The sequence below is a fragment of the Ailuropoda melanoleuca genome, chromosome 2, assembly GCF_002007445.2.
Source record: "Ailuropoda melanoleuca isolate Jingjing chromosome 2, ASM200744v2, whole genome shotgun sequence".
Lineage (NCBI taxonomy): Eukaryota > Metazoa > Chordata > Mammalia > Carnivora > Ursidae > Ailuropoda > Ailuropoda melanoleuca.
Window position 1 is genome coordinate 191,304,081 of NC_048219.1, and position 17,198 is coordinate 191,321,278.

General features: G+C 45.1%; 1 protein-coding gene and 3 non-coding genes across 5 annotated transcripts; all 4 read right to left on the reverse strand.

The window, feature by feature from the left end:
• Nucleotides 1–3,833: 3,833 nt before the first annotated feature.
• On the reverse strand, nt 3,834–13,646 carry NCL (nucleolin). 2 transcript variants are annotated; one of them, XM_034655387.1, is made up of 14 exons: nt 13,075–13,217; nt 12,213–12,329; nt 10,270–10,762; nt 9,623–9,826; nt 9,305–9,391; nt 8,969–9,110; nt 8,124–8,248; nt 7,427–7,550; nt 6,773–6,930; nt 6,178–6,301; nt 5,798–5,931; nt 5,084–5,210; nt 4,488–4,711; nt 3,834–4,316 (listed from the first exon to the last, which is right to left on the reverse strand). In XM_034655387.1, the coding sequence occupies exons 2-14, from the start codon at nt 12,297–12,299 to the stop codon at nt 4,240–4,242; spliced, it is 2,106 nt and encodes a 701-aa protein (XP_034511278.1). In that variant the 5' UTR covers nt 12,300–12,329; nt 13,075–13,217; the 3' UTR covers nt 3,834–4,239. The 2 variants fall into 2 exon arrangements, with proteins under 2 accessions (XP_034511278.1, XP_002917484.1); XM_002917438.4 differs by lacking the exon at nt 13,075–13,217 and adding an exon at nt 13,475–13,646 and having other exon boundaries at nt 3,840–4,316.
• Nucleotides 4,892–5,027, reverse strand: LOC117801280. Its single transcript, XR_004623794.1, has one exon. It is a non-coding gene; the product is annotated as a small nucleolar RNA SNORA75 (small nucleolar RNA).
• LOC117801297 lies at nt 5,592–5,672 on the reverse strand. The gene has a single exon (XR_004623812.1). It is a non-coding gene; the product is annotated as a small nucleolar RNA SNORD20 (small nucleolar RNA).
• On the reverse strand, nt 9,194–9,261 carry LOC117801288. The gene has a single exon (XR_004623802.1). It is a non-coding gene; the product is annotated as a small nucleolar RNA SNORD82 (small nucleolar RNA).
• Nucleotides 13,647–17,198: the final 3,552 nt, after the last annotated feature.

The window sequence follows — 17,198 nt, forward strand, 5'->3', positions numbered from 1 at the left end:
TGGCCAGGGGCGCCTGGGTGGCTCAGTCATTAAGCGTCTGTCTTTGGCTCAGGGTGTGATGCCAGGGTCATGGGATTCAGCCCTGCATTGGGCTCCCTGCTCCACTGGGAGCCTGCTTCTTCCTCTCCTACTCCCCCTGCTTGTGTTCCCTCTCTCGCTGGCTGTCTCTGTGTCCAATAAATGAATAAAATCTTAAAAAAAAAAAAAGTACTTGTCCAAGACTTCGAAAGCTATTAAGTGTGCAGATTTAGTGGTTCTGTGTCTCCTGTATTTTCAGGAAAATTTCCAGACTCAAACTCCAAACTGACTCCTCAGGGCAGTAAGACCCCCTTTCTGCTTAAACTCTGAGGATTCGACGCTAACTGGGGGATACCATCAAGGGGAAAGGAAAGCTGGTTTAAGATGGATCTCAGTACTCCTATCTTCTTTCAAGGATGACAGACATCTGCTCCAGTTTCTATCTGGTATTTGCCCAACATCTTTAAAAGTTGATTTATATTTTGTACAGAGTTTATAATTGTTATCAACAGGAGGGTTAGTCTGTTTTAAGCCACTCCATCATTACCAGGACCAAACTCCCTGACTTAACTGAATTTAAAATGCAAATACATCCTATCTAATGCATTATTGAACACATATAATTCTATTACAAAAGTTGTGCTTAAAAATTTTAGTAATTTTACCTCAATGTAATTGGTTTCCCTTGTAATCCTAATTTTTAAAACATTTTATTAAGTAATCTCTACACCCAACATGGGGCTCAAACTCATAACCCTGAGATTAAGAGTCACATGCTCCTGACTGAGCCAGCCAGGTGCCCCTGTACACCTTTCTTTTAAATAAATAATTTTGAGAGTATTATTCTGAGAGGTTTAAAGGCTTTACCAGAATCCCCTATACACAAACGTTAAGAACTTTAAATGTGTATCAAGAACTCCTGGCCTATATTCTCTCCTGCTATCACAGCCTTCCCTGCAGTTGGGGGAAGGAGTTTCTCCAAGGTTCCTTCATTCATCACTTACTGAGTACCTACTATATGTCAGGCACTGCCCTAGACCCACAAGACAGAACAATGAACAAAACCAAGCCCCTCTACTCAGAGCTTGGCAGGGACATATGTATTCTTTTCACATTTCCATGTGGAGGGACCAGTAATAGAGGAACTCTCCAGGACTTTACCCTCAGTTGCTGGGTTACCTGACCTGAGGGGGACAGCCACTGACTCACATCTATTAATTGGAGAGAATGAGTCTGTTGAAAGGATCTAATCCCAGGGCTGTTTGTTCTTTTCTTTCCCTCTCCACCTCAGCCCAGTATCACAAAGCCACCTCTCTACTATGTCTGCCCATTTTCTAAGGGTGGAGAAGGAACTTTCAGGATGGAAGGACGGATCATCTATCAGATGGCTGCAGGTAAGCAGGCGGACAGAAGCCACAATGCCTGGGGAAAAGGAGCAGGATGGGGTCCTTCTCACAGTCTGGCAATGAAGGGAAGTGGGAGTAACTGGGTGGGGAGGTCAGGTCAGGGGACAATCTTTTTTAATTTATTTGACAGAGAGAGCACAAGCAGGGGGAGCAGTAGACAGAGGGAGGAGGAGAAGCAGGCTCCCTGCCGAGCTGAGAGCCCTATGTGGGACTCAATCCCAGGACCCTGAGATCATGACCTGAGCCAAAGGCAGACACACTTAACAGACTAAACCACCCAGGCGCCCCAGGGGACAATTTTTTTTTAATGAGAAGTTTTGGCACTTTTTTAGGCTGAGGGGAGACAGAGATACAGATACAAAAGAGATCATTAGTAACCAAGCACAGAAAAATGGGATAACTCAGAAAGGGCACAAGACAAATGGAGTTGTCTGTGGATTCTGCAGCGTTTCTCAAAGTGTGCTGAGGGGACTTTTTGCAGATTCCCAAGCCCCAGCACTTAACCCAGGGGGTAAGTTTGAAGTTAAGAACACATTGGCCTGAAATGAAGCTTCAGGTTTCCACATCCTTGTGAATGTGCTGCCACCTGCTGGAAGAATGGCAGAAACGGCGACGACCATTTGCTAAAGGGAACCACTTTCCTAAAATGGCTGCAAAATCTTCACTCAATCCACCGAATCCAAAACCAGACAGCCTTCAGGAAGGCGTAGCATTAAGACATTTTCAGGAGTCCAGTCCCTAAATAGAAACCTGAATGCTCCTCTTTGGCCTTCCAGGGCTACCAACAACCCTGCAATCTCCTCTCCATTCCACACAAGTCAGACCACCACCTCTGGAACAACCAGTACAACAGGGTTGGATGGTCACCCTTCCTTAATGGTGATGTGCCACATAGCAGAAAGTGAGCAAGAACCTCAATTTTCTGCCCACAGGTTTAGAGAGGCTGAGGTAAATGCCTGGCACACCCCAGGCACAGTATCAGGAGCATTCGCCTTTATTTCAAGTATATGTATGTGGCTCAGTTGGTTAAGTGTCTGACTTCGGCTCAGGTCATGATCTCCGGGTCCTGGGATCAAGCCCCAGGATGGGCTCTCTGCTCAGCAGGGAGTCAACTTCTCCCTCTCCCTCTGCTGCACTCTCTCAAATTAAGAAGTATACTTTTTTTTTTTTTTAAAGATTTTATTTATTTACTCGACAGAGACAGCCAGCGAGAGGGAACACAAGCAGGGGGAGTGGGAGAGGAAGAAGCAGGCTCATAGCAGAGGAGCCTGATGTGGGGCTCAATCCCAGAACGCTGGGATCACGCCCTGGGCTGAAGGCAGACGCTTAACCACTGTGCCACCCAGGCGCCCCAAGAAGTATACGTTTAAGGGGCGCCTGGGTGGCACAGCGGTTAAGCGTCTGCCTTCGGCTCAGGGCGTGATCCCAGCGTTCTGGGATTGAGCCCCACATCAGGCTCCTCTGCTATGAGCCTGCTTCTTCCTCTCCCACTCCCCCTGCTTGTGTTCCCTCTCTCGCNCAAAAATCTTAACAGGTGGTTTGAGTCCATGGGTGTTTGGCTTTGGGTGGCTAGGTTTAAAAACCACTCTGGGGGCGCCTGGGTGGCACAGCGGTTAAGCGTCTGCCTTCGGCTCAGGGCGTGATCCCGGCGTTATGGGATCGAGCCCCACATCAGCTCCTCTGCTGTTGAGCCTGCTTCTTCCTCTCCCACTCCCCCTGCTGTGTTCCCTCTCTCGCTGGCTGTCTCTATCTCTGTCAAATAAATATTTAAATAAAATAAAAAATAAAAACTCTACTCTGTAGCATCTGGTGAACTGTCTAGTAATCTTGTTAATCCCTTGGCATAGATCTTTCATATGTTCCTTAACTTTTATTAGAGGCAGAGGGAACAAGGCATACTTAAATTAGGGAGCACTGAACATAGTCTAATACCAAAGCCCTTTCTCATTGGTTTAACCTGAGGTTATTGGAGGACTTACAAAAAATACGAGGTCCACCTACTGGATTGGTAGTTTCCTCCCCAGACTCACAGTCCCAAAGCCCCCACCGGTCCAGTCATCTGGCAAAAATTAATACTACTGAGTCATTGCCAATTCCAGAGTCCATGCTCTTAGCTGCATGCCTCAGGAGGCCTGTGCTTCTGGCCCCTCTCCAGAACTTCTTCAGGGTACCTGATATTCTCAGGCCTGCTACAAGCAGGATAAGCCACAGCAGATTTCCAATAAGCCTTTCATGTCACCTTACCAGTCGTTTCACCAAAACTTGGAGCCAGGATACCTGAAACCAATTTATCAAGCATTTCCAGGAGGGGTGGTGGGGTGGATGTGGAGATCTGGAGTGGCAGAGCCGGCTTTGCCATGCTCCACCTTCAATGATAGTTCAGGAGAAACACTCTAGGAAGTACAAGTCTGGCACCAGAGTTTAGGACTTTTAATTTGTCCCAAAGTTGCTGAAGCAAAAATCATGATAAAACATTCTGCTTTCCTTTACACCCCCCAACGCAAAAAACAAAAACAAAAACTATTTGTAGGAAAAAAATGGTTTTGTACATGGGAAGAAACAATATAAATTCAAAACTTACAGATAAGGATTAGCTCTATCACTCATCTCTTTAAAAAGTTTATATGAATATCCAGTCAAAACCAACAGGGTATCGCCCTTGAAATGTTATCTATACGAATTTCCAAGTAGACCACAGGACTTTACTGTCTTGGAATGTCCTCAGAAGGCTCTGTCATTGATCAGGTAACAGAGTAAAAACCTCAGAGTCCTTTTCTTTCAAACAGAAGAGGGAAAGACAGAGGGATGGAAGAAACTATTCAAACTTCGTCTTCTTTCCTTGTGGCTTGTGGTCTCCCCCTCCTCCTCTGCCTCCTCGGAAGCCTCCTCGGCCTACAGGAAGTCAAGACACAGTTAAATAATGAATGCAAAGCTGTCAGGAATCCTCCCCTCCCCAGAGTGATCAGTGAGACTTAAGAGATTGATACAGGGAACCCTGGGCACATTCTGAGTGCATATGCCAGTGTCCAGTGCATACAAAAGGAAGCCCCCCAGCTTCCTTACCTCCAAAGCCTCCCCGGCCTCTGCCACCAAATCCGCCTCGGCCTCCTCTGCCACCACCTCGGCCTCCAAAGCCACCTCGGCCTCCACCACGGCCTCCAAATCCACCTTCACCCTTAGGCTTGGCCCAGTCCAAAGTAACTTTGTTTCCATCAATTTCACCATCTTCCATGGCCTCCTTGGCAGCTTTGGCATCTTCCTCACTGTTGAAGTCTACAAAACCAAACCTAAAATGCCAAATGAAATTGCCCCTTATAGAACACATACTGAACAGGTGCCCAGATTAACCTCTCATGCTGGACACTGATCCCATAGGAAGTAGACTTGCTCAATTAAGAAAGACCCAAGTAACAGAGTAGCTACCTATGGAAGGTTTAAACTGGTTTTATTGACTGCAGGAACCCAGGGAGTGTCTCACAAAACAGCAAAAATACACCTCTGTGAAGACAGAAGGTAAAATAATGCTAACTGTGAATTGTCTCTTCTTCTCGTGCGAATCCATAAACTGCCACCAATCGACAGAAAGGAGCTCAATGAGAAGATTTGCTAGATGGGAGGTCTCCACTCAGCAGAAACTGAACATTCCATGATCATCTTACCCTTTGGAAGACCCAGTCTCCCGGTCAGTGACTATCCTTGCCCGAACGGAGCCGTCGAACGACTCTTTTAATGTCTCTTCTGTGGTATCCTCAGACAGACCTTTGACGAACAAAGTTTTGGATGGCTCTACGAAAGAAAAATTGTACATTTTACCTAAAGCCACAATTCATAATAACCAGATGCTGGCTTTCAATAATGTCCAGTATTAGACCACTGGCCAAAAATGCTCATCTTAGCAGACGCTTAGCCTGTCACATAAAAGCTGTTTGAAAAAAACCAGGTAAAAGCAACTTAGCAAACTAGTGCTGAATTAAAATAAAAGGTATAGATCAACCACCATCTTAAGCTTACATTGATTGTACCAGAGTAGCTGAGATCCTGTCTCAGATCCTTTATGGAAAGCAGAAGCAAGGCAAACAAGACAGACAGCAATCCCTAAGCACGCAGCTTTCACAATACTGCACAGGCAGTAACCGGGGGCACAAGTGCTGCTCGGAGAAGATGTAACTGGATCAGAACTTGACTATCTAGAGGAATTTTCTTGCGATTTCATCAATTATTTTCTCAGATAATCAGTCATCATATCCAGTATCCTTCACTCAGCAACAAGAGGAAAACAAAAATGTTCATCTCCAAACTGGATTAAAAAAACCCTGATGCAGCAATGCACTGAGTGCTGACCCACACCACCACACCCTATTAATGTAACTCACGGCTTCTTGCATTAGGTGATCCTCTGGGTCCCTGCAACTCCAGTCTGATTGCTCTGCCCTCAATTTCCCTTTTATTACAGGAATTTAAAGCTTCCTTAGCATCTTCAAATGAAGCAAATTCTATAAATGCATACCTGAGGACGAACAACCAATACTCAGAGTAAGTTACCAAGCACATTGTTCCTATGCTGTTATCTAATGCCACCAAGGCTTTTACCTCAAGGAGATACTTAAATGATGCTCTTTATACAAATTTGTGCAACTACAATGATTCAGCTTCCTGTAACATCAGGAAAAAATAATTTTACCCCCCCTTTTAGATCTATGCAAGACATTCTTAGAGCCCATAATTGATAACCTAAAGATACTAGTTATTTTACCCTTTAGATTTGCCATTTTGGTTCTGGGGCACTTTAATAAAAGTTGCCTTCTCAAATACTTCCTGAAGGGTTTCTTCTGTTGCATTGTAAGAGAGGTTGCTTAAAACCAGTGTTTTTGATTCACCTAAAAATAAAAAGAAGAAAAAGCCAAATGAAGACTCTGAAGCAATGGTCCTCAAGTTTAGTCACAGCTACAATACCTTACTCAAGAACTTCAACACCCAGGAAAAGTTTAACATGCCAACGTTGATGCATGCGGACTCCCACCTGTCACTGAGTATTTGTCATGCACTGCTTCATTCCTGTTACCTAGAGATGTAAGAGCTACCTATCTACATCTTCCTAAAATAGTCTAATTAAAAAATGCACACCAATTAAGTTAAAGTAAAAACCATACACACAAAGGAAGCTAATTTGTCTATGTTCTAATGCAAAATGACTTTGTATAGCTCTCACTCAAGACACTGAGTTGTTATTACAAATAGAAGTATAACTTGTGTGATGTACATCTACACCTAATTTATTAGTTAACTTAAAAAAGTACAAAGATGCAAAGATTTCAACCCATCAATCGTGGAATTCTATAAATTCTTACCACTCCAAGTGCTATTCTTTCCACCTCTATAGTCTTGACTTTGGCCCTTCTCTCCAGTATAGTACAGGGAAATAGACCGCCCATCTATCTCTGTTCCCTGCTTTTCTTCCAAGGTTTTTTCTGCATCAGCTTCTGTCTTAAATTCAATATAAGCAATCCTGCAACAAACAGTGGGGGAAAAACATGAAAAACTGGTTTTTAAAAATCATATTCTTTTAACACAAATGTTTTAATCTCAGCAACAGAACCTTGTTTCAAACCGAGTACAATAAAAATGTCCTGTTTCAAACAAGCTGAAATGTTCTGGTTTTCTGCCATGTTCCGTGTTTCAATTAAAACTTTCCTCCCATTCTACACAAGACTGCCAAGTACACCTAGAAATTTGTTCATAGTAACCCCAACCTCACTGCATAACTGCTATTATTTACAAAGCTAGGCACATTTCACAGTACTTTATACATATTAGCTTGCCTTTTAAAATCACGCTATGCGTTAAGTATATTATCCCCACTGTACAAACCATAGAGGCACTGATCAAAGGTTAATTTGCCCAAAATCACACACCTTGGAAAGTGAGATCAAGATTTCTTTTACAAAATCAGGGGAATGCATTAATTTTAATTAAACTCAACATTCCACAGACACAAAACATACCCTTTACTCTTTCCATCCTTGCTGACTAATCTGATCTCCACAGCATCTTCAAATACTTCTTTTAATTCATCCTGAGTAACTTTGTAAGGCAGATTTTTAGCCAAAAGTGTTCTTGCATCTCGATCTAGATAAAAAAGATAAAACTGGAAACGTATGGCCTAAAAGACACTTCCCTCACCCACCAAGATTAACTTATGGAAAAATTCTGTTCAACAAATAATTTGAGATCCTACAATATACAAGGCACTCTGCTAGTACGGAGAGGCAGCAGTGGCAGAAACACAAGATACTGTCATAACTGAAATCAAACTATGTGCTGAATACCTAGAACAGAGCTCAAACTAAAATCAAAATGCTCAATATTTTTTTAATTAAAAAATTATGAATGAACATTTTGAAACACAGCAAGTGAATAGAGAGAAGGTTAAGGATAGAAAAAGAGTAGTTGGGATCTAATCTAGTTCCAGTGAGGAAAAGACCCCTCTAATATTAACCAATTCTTTTTTTAACGAAGTCTATCTATTCTTGCTTACCTGACTTGGGAATCTGTAACACCAGCAAGCAGTGGATTTAACAGTTAAACTCATTTAATCCTCACATTATAAGGAAACCAAGGGAAAAAAAAGCTAAACTATTTAGTCTGGCCACTTAGCTCCCAACTAGATACATATCCATTAACAAGTTAAGGCTTACATACCTTTCTTACTGTCTTTTCCCTTTGGTTTTTCTAGTTTAATTTCATTGCCAAAGACTTTTAAACCAGTGAGTTCCAAAGCTTTTTCCAGGTCTTCAGCAGATTCAAAATCCACATAGCCAAACTTCCTTTAAGGCGATTAAGATGAAAAAGGTAGGTATAGGTAAATAATGAGTGGGGGGAAAACCCACAAAAGCATGAGCTACAGAACACATACTGTGCAAGCAGTAACACTAATGTGAGGATGCAAACAAGGATTAGGTAAAAAAGCACCTACAGTATTAACCAAAGTCAAGGCTTTGTAACTGCTGCTACACAGCAAGGTGGAAACACAGGGAAATGATACAACTTTACCTCTGAGGTCTTATTAGCCACACTGCTCATGACAATATTAACTGACAAAAGAACCTGTGGTAGGCACTAAGAAAATCCTATCTAAAAGCATTAACTATTATAGCTCTTCAAATCCAATACTTTTATTTATCCAAAGATTTTATTTGAGAGCAAGCATGGGGGGGAAGGGCAGAGAGAGAAGCAGACTTCCCACTGAGGAGGGAGCCTGATGCAGGACTTGATCCCAGGACCCTGGGATCATGACCTGAGCCAAAGGCAGAGGCTTAACCGACTGAGCGACTCAGCCAAATCCAGTATTTTTAGATCTTTCTAGAAACATAAGCATCAAATCTCATAACTTATTAAAAATCTAGTACTATTAACAAAATCTAAAGGAAATTTTGGAAACTTCAATTTGGAATTTTATATTTTGATAATCTAATAACTTAATTCATTAATGTCTAATATTTGAAGACTTGCAAACCCAGAAGAAATGTGAACTTCCTCATACTCACCTAGACACACCAATTCTGACATCCACAACAGCAAGATCATTTTTAGCAAAAATGTCACTGATGCCCGTTTTTAATTCAGGAGCAGATTTGCTGAAGTTCAGGTTTCCAACAAAAAGATTGAATGATGTAGTTGGCTCCGTAGCTGTGCAAAACATAAACGCAAATTAGTCTATTTGTAAAGTATGGCCTGAACTTTAAACTTCCCCTATGCCGTTTCTACACAGAGCACATCAGGCATCACATACCACATCAGGTTTCAGTATTAAGTCCCTTTGTTGTTCATCACTTGTGCTATTAGGCTCCTAACCCTCCCCAATCCCCCATCCCTCAAGTTACCTTCTACTTTCTGTTTCTTGGCTTCAGGCGCTGCCTTCTGTTTGGCCATTTCCTTCTTTCGTTTTCCAGGTGCTTCTTTAACAGGCTCTGGACAAGATGTCAAACAATCTGGTTACCAGTGAGTAGCCACACATAATGAAGTGCCTCCTGTTTTGTTTTTTTTTTTTTAAGTAACCTCTGTGCCCAACGTGTGGCTTGAACTCACGGTCCCATGATCAAGACTTGCACGCTCTACCAAATGAGCCCGCCAAACGCCCCTTGAAGTGTCTCCTTTAAATAAAATTTCTGGCAGTGTACTTCAGAATCTAACTTGATTACCTTCCTCTTCTTCCTCCTCCTCGTCCTCATCATCTTCCTCCTCCTCGTCCTCCTCATCTTCCTCCTCCTCCTCATCATCCTCATCCTCATCATCATCCTCTTCGTCTTCGTCCTCAGCTGTGCTCTTGGGCTTCACAGCAACAGCTTTTGCAGGGGCTTTCTTCCCTTTGGCTGGTGTAGTCTCCATAGCTTCTTCTTCAGAGTCTGAAAGTGATGCAACTTAGTCAAAAACTCAAGGATTCTACCAAAACCATTATTAGTTCCAGGAAAATCTAAAGGAAACATAATCCTATCAATACCATCATGCACAGCAAATTATGGAAGGGAGAAACAGATCAGTTGGAATCAAAACTGGAACAAAAATTCCATTTTGTTGGAACTGGATTCCAACAAAATCCAATCAGTTGGAAGCAAAATCCGCCATTATGAAAAATACTCATAAAATGTGCCACTGTAAGCATTTTCTCAGGGGAAGGCAATCATTTTGGGTAACTTAAGTTAGTGTACCACAAACACCCCAGAAAATGCCTGGAATGGCTTTGATCTAACTCCCAGGTTGTCACGGACGGAGTATGCAGCATTACTGCCAAAACCTCACCCTAATGTATCTTACAAAGTGACCCGAGAACTATGCAAGAACTCCTTACCATCTTCATCCTCATCTTCATCCTCCTCCTCGTCGTCTTCATCCTCCTCCTCCTCCTCCTCCTCATCATCATCATCTGAGGCAGGGGCAGCAGCAGCAGCAGCAGCTTTCATCACTGCTGGTTCGAATTCATCCTCATCTTCATCCTCATCCTCCTCGTCGTCCTCTTCACTGTCATCATCTTCTTCCTCGTCACTGTCTTCCTTCTTAGCATTCTTACCGTTCTTTGCTCCCTTGGCTGGGGTGGCTGCTCCTTTCTTACCAGGTGTTGCTACCAATGCCTTGCCTGGTGTGGCTCCCTTCTTGCCAGGTGTTGCTACTGCTTTGGCTGGTGCAACGGTCTTTTTGGCTGGTGCAGCCGCTGCCTTTTTGCCAGGGGTGACAACTGCTTTCTTGGCCGGTGTGGCAACTGTGACTTTTTTTGTTGGGGAAACCATCACCTTCTTTGCTGGAGTTGTGGTAGCCTTCTTGCCTTTTTTCTGAGGAATAATAACCTGAAGAATAAATAAAACCAAACATAAGGCTGTTTCCAAACCCAAAAAGACAGCCTTGGTCTCATGAATGAGTACTAAATTCTGGAAACTGGCTCTGGCTCCAGACCACATGTACTGGATGTATGTTAGCATGTTAAACTATAGGGCCATGACTTGGGTCCTTCCATGTGCCTGAAATCACAGCCTTCAAGTACAACACTCAAGCGTAAGGACCCTTCTTAACAGTTAAAATACCTCATACATTATAACCCCATCTTTAAAGCAGCACAGCTTAACATGGACTCTGATAACAAACTGTTTGGACCCCACCTGCCACTGTGTGACAGCCTTACTTAAGGCTTTAAAAAATTGTAAGCCTCAACTTTTTTCCTGCTCCATAAAGGATAATAGCACCAACCTCACATACTGTAAGAGATTATGAGTTGAGGTATGTAATTAGAAGTCTTGCATGTAAAAGGCTGGACGTGTTAAGTGCTACTAAATCATTTGGAGGTCCTACAGTGGGTGGTGGTAAAAGTTCACCGAAGGCTCATTCTTAAAACCAAAAAATAAAATGAATATCAAATACACCAGTTAGCCCTTACAAAATTAATACAAAGAGTGAGCATCTTAAGCTTGATAAAAATCATTTATCTACATTTAAGTTACTTTTTGCTCACTGCTAGTTTTATTGGGTAACGCATTATCAGTAAAACCCTGATTAAATTCTACACAAGAAATCTGAACACAAATATAGTAGTTGTCTTTACAGTGAGCCAACAGCAACCAGTATCACAAAGCTTGGATACCATGGAATAGAGACTAAATCCCGCTTGGAGGCTGGGAAATAATTACAATAATAACTATTATTACTATTGTGGTGAAGCTAACCTCAAACCTGAATACAATGTGCAGCAATGCCACTTACTTAACAGTTAACAGTTCAAACTGTTTATTCATCTAGCATGTTAGGTTAACATGCTCAAATTAGAAAAATGTCATGACTGGGGCGCCTGGGTGGCACAGCAGTTAAGCGTCTGCCTTCACGCTCAGGGCGTGATCCCGGTGTTATGGGATCGAGCCCCACATCAGGCTCCTCCGCTATGAGCCTGCTTCTTCCTCTCCCACTCCCCCTGCTTGTGTTCCCTCTCTCGCTGGCTCTCCCTATCTCTGCCAAATAAATAAATAAAATCTTTAAAAAAAAAATAGAAAAATGTCATGACTTAAAACAGCATGTAACACCAAGCCCACACGGTGCTCCTGAAAAGGAGACTCCCAATCTTTTCTCTCAAATTCAAATACTTACCTATATCATCATGTCAATGAAGAGCTTGGAAAACAATCACCTCAGCAGGCCATGGATGAATGATTATAACCTTATTTTTGTCAGTACTTTCAAACATCCAGTACCACCAGTTTTAACTCCATTTCATAGCTGAACACATGTCTGCATTAAAACGTATATAATTACCTCTTCTCCACTGCTCTCATCGTCTTCATCTTCTGACATTTCCTCATCTTCACTGTCTTCTTCTACCTCCTTTGGGGGAGGAGCCATTTTCTTGGGGTCGCTTTGATTTTTACCAGCCTAAAATAGACATTTAGCACGTTACATCTACAACATCTCAGACCATTCAATTCTGCCATCATTCTTCAGAGTGAAAAAGTTATCTCCCTTTCTTAAAATCCTTTCCTACTGCTAGATATAAAAATTAATACGAAAACTATTATTGAGGTCAACGTTAAAAGAGAAAGTGTCAACCCCCACCCCATTATTCCTGTCAGGTTTTACAGAAACCTAAGGATGAAAAGGCAGCTACAACGGAATTATCTCCCTCCTCTTGCCTTCGTTAAGCACATCCGTTTTTAAAACTATACTTGCAAATCAACCATTACCTCACGCATGAATTTAATAGACTACAAATGGCCAATTTTAACGGCCAACAAGCCATAGCCCTTCACCGGGGGCGAGGAACTACAGCTGGAAAAAAGCCTTTGGTAAATTCTGACACCACATGCTACACTGTCGCCTGAATTCAAATTCGGGGGAGGATCTTTAAGACAATTTAAAAAGAAAAAAATAAGACCACCTTACCACCTCTGGCCTTCCTTACACTAAGTTCTTTCCCGTGGTAACCACCCCGCCCCTTCCAGACCCGGCGGGGCCACGTGGGGTTACCCCGCAGGTCACCATGTGCGCGCAGCACGGCAGAGAGAGCACGAGGCAGGGCCGCGCCCCGGAACCCACCTCGTGTCCGCCCGTCTGGCCGAAGCAGACATCCCGTAGGCCGCAGGGCCTCCATCTAAAGCAATCCCGCCGCTCCCCGCCTCACCTCCAGGTCCCCTCCGTAGACGCCGGGACACACGCGGCGCGGCCCACGTGGCGGGCCGCGCGCTGGGGCACGTGCGTCAGGAGGCGGGGCCCCGCTTGGGCCCGTCGCAGGAGTTTGGCATCATCCCTCCACCCCGGGGCCCAGCGCCCCCTCCCCACTCAGTCTCGAAGTCTTTCCGCGCCGCATCAACCACCCGCGGAACCTGCCGAAGCTCTTCACCTCGCCACCAAGTAGCCAAAGGCCGCGAGACCGTCCCAAAAATCGCGCGAGATTTCCCGCAGCATGGCGCCCTCGAACGCGCCCGGGACGGCGCGCAGGCCCTCCTCCTCGCGGCGCCGCGCGCGCGCGCTCCTCAGAAAGCAGGCCTCGACGTCCTTGCTTGCGCAAGCCGTCTTCTTACCTTTGCGAGCTTCACCATGATGGCGGCTTATGCCGGCGGAGTGTGTGGCGAGCGAGTGGCGCAGACGACCCAGAAGAACCCAAGCGACGTCGATGTCGGCCGCTGGTACAGAAGAACCCGGAGCGCGTACGCTTGGCTGCTAGCTAGAGCTCGAGACTGAGGCGAAAGACTGAGCCTGCCCAGTAATCGCCTCTGGAAAGACGACGACGGCGCCCTCGTGACTTCGTCTCAACCAATCAGAGGTTGCGCCCATCCCCTGGACCAATCGCGAGCCTCTACCCAAGAACGGCGCGGGGCGGGGCGAAGGCGGGAGTGGGCGGGCCGAGGCGGGCAGGGGAGGGGGGAGGGGATTCGGTGGCGGCGCCCTGGAGGCGGGACTCGCTTTGTGCAAGGCCGGCGCTGATTGGGTAGTGGGAGCGCGGTTCCAGAAGTGCCCCTCCGCGGTCAGCTCTCGGGGCGCCTGCGCCGTGGGACGGACATTTTTGGCGCCGCTTGTTCCCGAGCCGCGGGCGGTGGGATAGGGGTGGTCTCGGGTTCCCGAATGTGTCGACGTCCTGTCGATTCGAGAGGCCTTGGAGATATTGCGCGGCTCCGGCCCTCTCTGCACTCTGAGTCCCCCGACGGCCGTGCAGAGAGTGGTACGCCCACCCGTTTCCTCGCTGATGAGCCGGAGACCTCCGGAAACTCAGAGACCGCAAGGTTCACAGCGCCCTCGTTGGAGGCCCACCTCAGCCCCGCCCGCCAACGAACCAGGGCCAGAAAATCCCCGTCTGCAGGTGGTTCTCTCTCGGGCCACGTGTCTGAAGCTGCCTCCTGAGAGCTGTTAATAAAGACAGTCTCGTATGTCTGTGAGCAGTAAATAAATACAACATTTAATGTCAAGTAACCTCACGCACTAGGTCTTTCCCTTGACGAGGAACAGGCCCGGAGAGATAACTTTCTGGTGATCACCAGGTGTCTTAACTGGGGTGGGGAGAGGAACCTGACCAAGCACAAGGCCAACCCTTTGACCACTCACAAGTTCCCTTTTTGTTCATTTGGGACTAAAGCATACATTAAAATGTGACTGCGAATTCAGTACCACCAAATGGTCCAGAAGTTGGTCAAAAGAGCCAAAGGAAAAGTTCCCTCAATGGCGGAGGCACAGAAGATTCTTTGCATTGTGCTTCATTGGTGCCAAACTTAACCCAGAGCACTTCCTGCAGTAGAGAGCCTGCCTAGGACATCCTGGGCATCTGGTACCTAAAATGTTTCTGCAAAACCATGCCTGATACCTTTAGCTATGACGATATTTCCACAATTGAACTGTTCAGAGTCACCTCTGGAGATTCTAATTAAAGAGGTTTGGGTTGGGGACCAGGATTTTGTATTTTAACAAGAGCCCATGGGGATTCTGGTGAGCAATCAAGTTATTTTGCAATTCTTAGCTAGCATACTCCTGGGACTGAGTATGTAGGAAATCCACAGCTACTCATGGGGGCTCTGATCAGGGAGGAGGCCAGAGCCAGTCCTGGGGTCAGCACCCTGCTTTCTGACCTGTGGAGATCCTCTGAGGAAATTAATTTTCTGAACTCGGAGATGGGAACCAGGGGACACTTCCTGGGTTATGGGGAACAGAAAGAATGGCATGGGCCGAGGCATGGTGGAATAAGACCCTGGTGTTTTTTTGTTTTTGTTTTGTTTTGTTTTTAAAGATTTTATTTATTTGACAGCGAGAGCACGAGCAGGAGGAGAGGAGCAAGGGGAGAGGGAGAAGCTAGCTCCCCACTAAGTAGGGAATCCGATGAGGGACTCGATCCCAGGACCCCTGGATCATGATCTGAGCTGAAAGCAGATGGTTAACCGACTAAGCCACCCAGGTGCCCAAAAACCCTGGTATTTTCAAGCAGTTTGGCACAGAGCAAGATTAGGGCAGTCATAGGAAGAGGCTGGAGAGATGAGCAGCAGGCATGATCAAGTGAAAATGTTCTAGAAATATTGGCATGGCTGGCTCCTTGTTCAGATCTGTTTATATCACCTCCTAAGAGGTTTTCCTTGATCCTCTAATGAAAAGTGCCACCCAGGGCCTCCCTATCACATCACCCTAATTGAGTCATCTGCAAGCACATATTACTACCTGGCATTTTTCTTGACTGTTTATTGTGTTTCCTCCCTCCCCACCCAAGAGAACATAGATTTTGTTCTCTGCTATATTCCTGGCACCTAAAGCATTGGCAGACACAAGTAGAGGTGAAAATTATTTGTTAAGGGAATGAATGAATGAATGAATGAATGAATGAATGAATGATTTAGGTAAAAGAAGTAGTGGGAAAATCCAGTATTGTTTAGTGTTCAAGTCCCTCGCTTTGGAGTCAGTCTGGGATAGAAAAACAGTAATGCTTAATATTTATATAACGTTCCAAGCAGTATTCCAGTTCTTTACATACTGATTTATTTATAAGAAAGTTACCTCTGTTTTACAGAACTAGGGCATAGAAAGGTAAATCAACTTGTCCAGGGTCACATAGCTAGTAAGTAGAGGAACTAGGACCCTACTCTGTCATCCCAGGTTCTTCATCTATAAAATGGGAGATCATAATAGTACCAGCCTCTTGGGTCATTATGGGTATTAAGTGAGATGCCTCATGTATTTTTTGAGGGCACATAATAAGCCCTAAGCCCTCAATTTTTTTTTAAGATTTATTTATTTTTTAGAGAGAGAGCAGGCAAGCGAATGGGGGGAGGGGCAGAGGGAGAGAGAATCCTCAAAGAGACTTCCTGCTGAGTAGGGAGTCCAACCTGGGCTGGATCCCATGACCCTGAGATTTTTACCTGAGCCGAAATCAAGAGTTGGATGATCAACCGACTGAGCCACCCAGGCACCCCAGCCCTCAATTAATTTTTTTTAAAGATTTTATTTGTTTATTTGACAGAGAGAGAGAGACAGCCAGTGAGAGAGGGAACACAAGCAGGGGAGTGGGAGAGGAAGAAGCAGGCTTCCCAGCGGAGCAGGGAGCCCCATGGGGGGCTCGATCCCAGGACCCTGGGATCTCACACCCTGAGCTGAAGGCAGATGCTTAACAACTGAGCCACCCAGGCACCCCTCAATTAATTTTTAGCCATTGTAACTACTGACAGACCTGGTGACTTGGATAGAGAGGGAGAAAGGATAATTTACTTCTATTATCTGTTGAGTGTGTGTGTAAGTGGAATGACACAAGCAAGGCTGTAGGTTTTGGGGGGAGCTAATGAGCTCAGTGTTGGACATCTTGAGCGCATGAGGGATACCCATTGCTTCAGGTAGTTGGTCCTGCAGAGATGGTCTCATAGCCACAGGCACAGGTTGTATAAGGAACCTGCTCAGAACAGCAGCAAGAATGAGGAGAGGAGGCATCCCAGGCCTGGTGGGAGACATCTGGAAGTGGAAGGAGGCCCAGAGGCAGAAGCAGAGCCAGAGAGGGGAGTTTTATTTTTTATTTATTTTTTAAGATTTTATTTATTTATTTGAGAGAGCACAAGACGGGGCGGGGAGGGGCAGAGGGAGAAGGATAAGCGGACTCCAAGCTAAGGCAGGGCTCCACACAGGTTTCAATCCCAGGACCCTGAGAACATGAGCTGAGCCAAAGTCAGACAATTGACTGAGCCACCCAGGCACCCCGGAGAGGGTAGTTTTAGAAGCCAAGGAAAGAGAGGGTTTCAAGAAAAAGGGAACAAAGAACAGTATTCACTGCCACAAGAAGGTCAA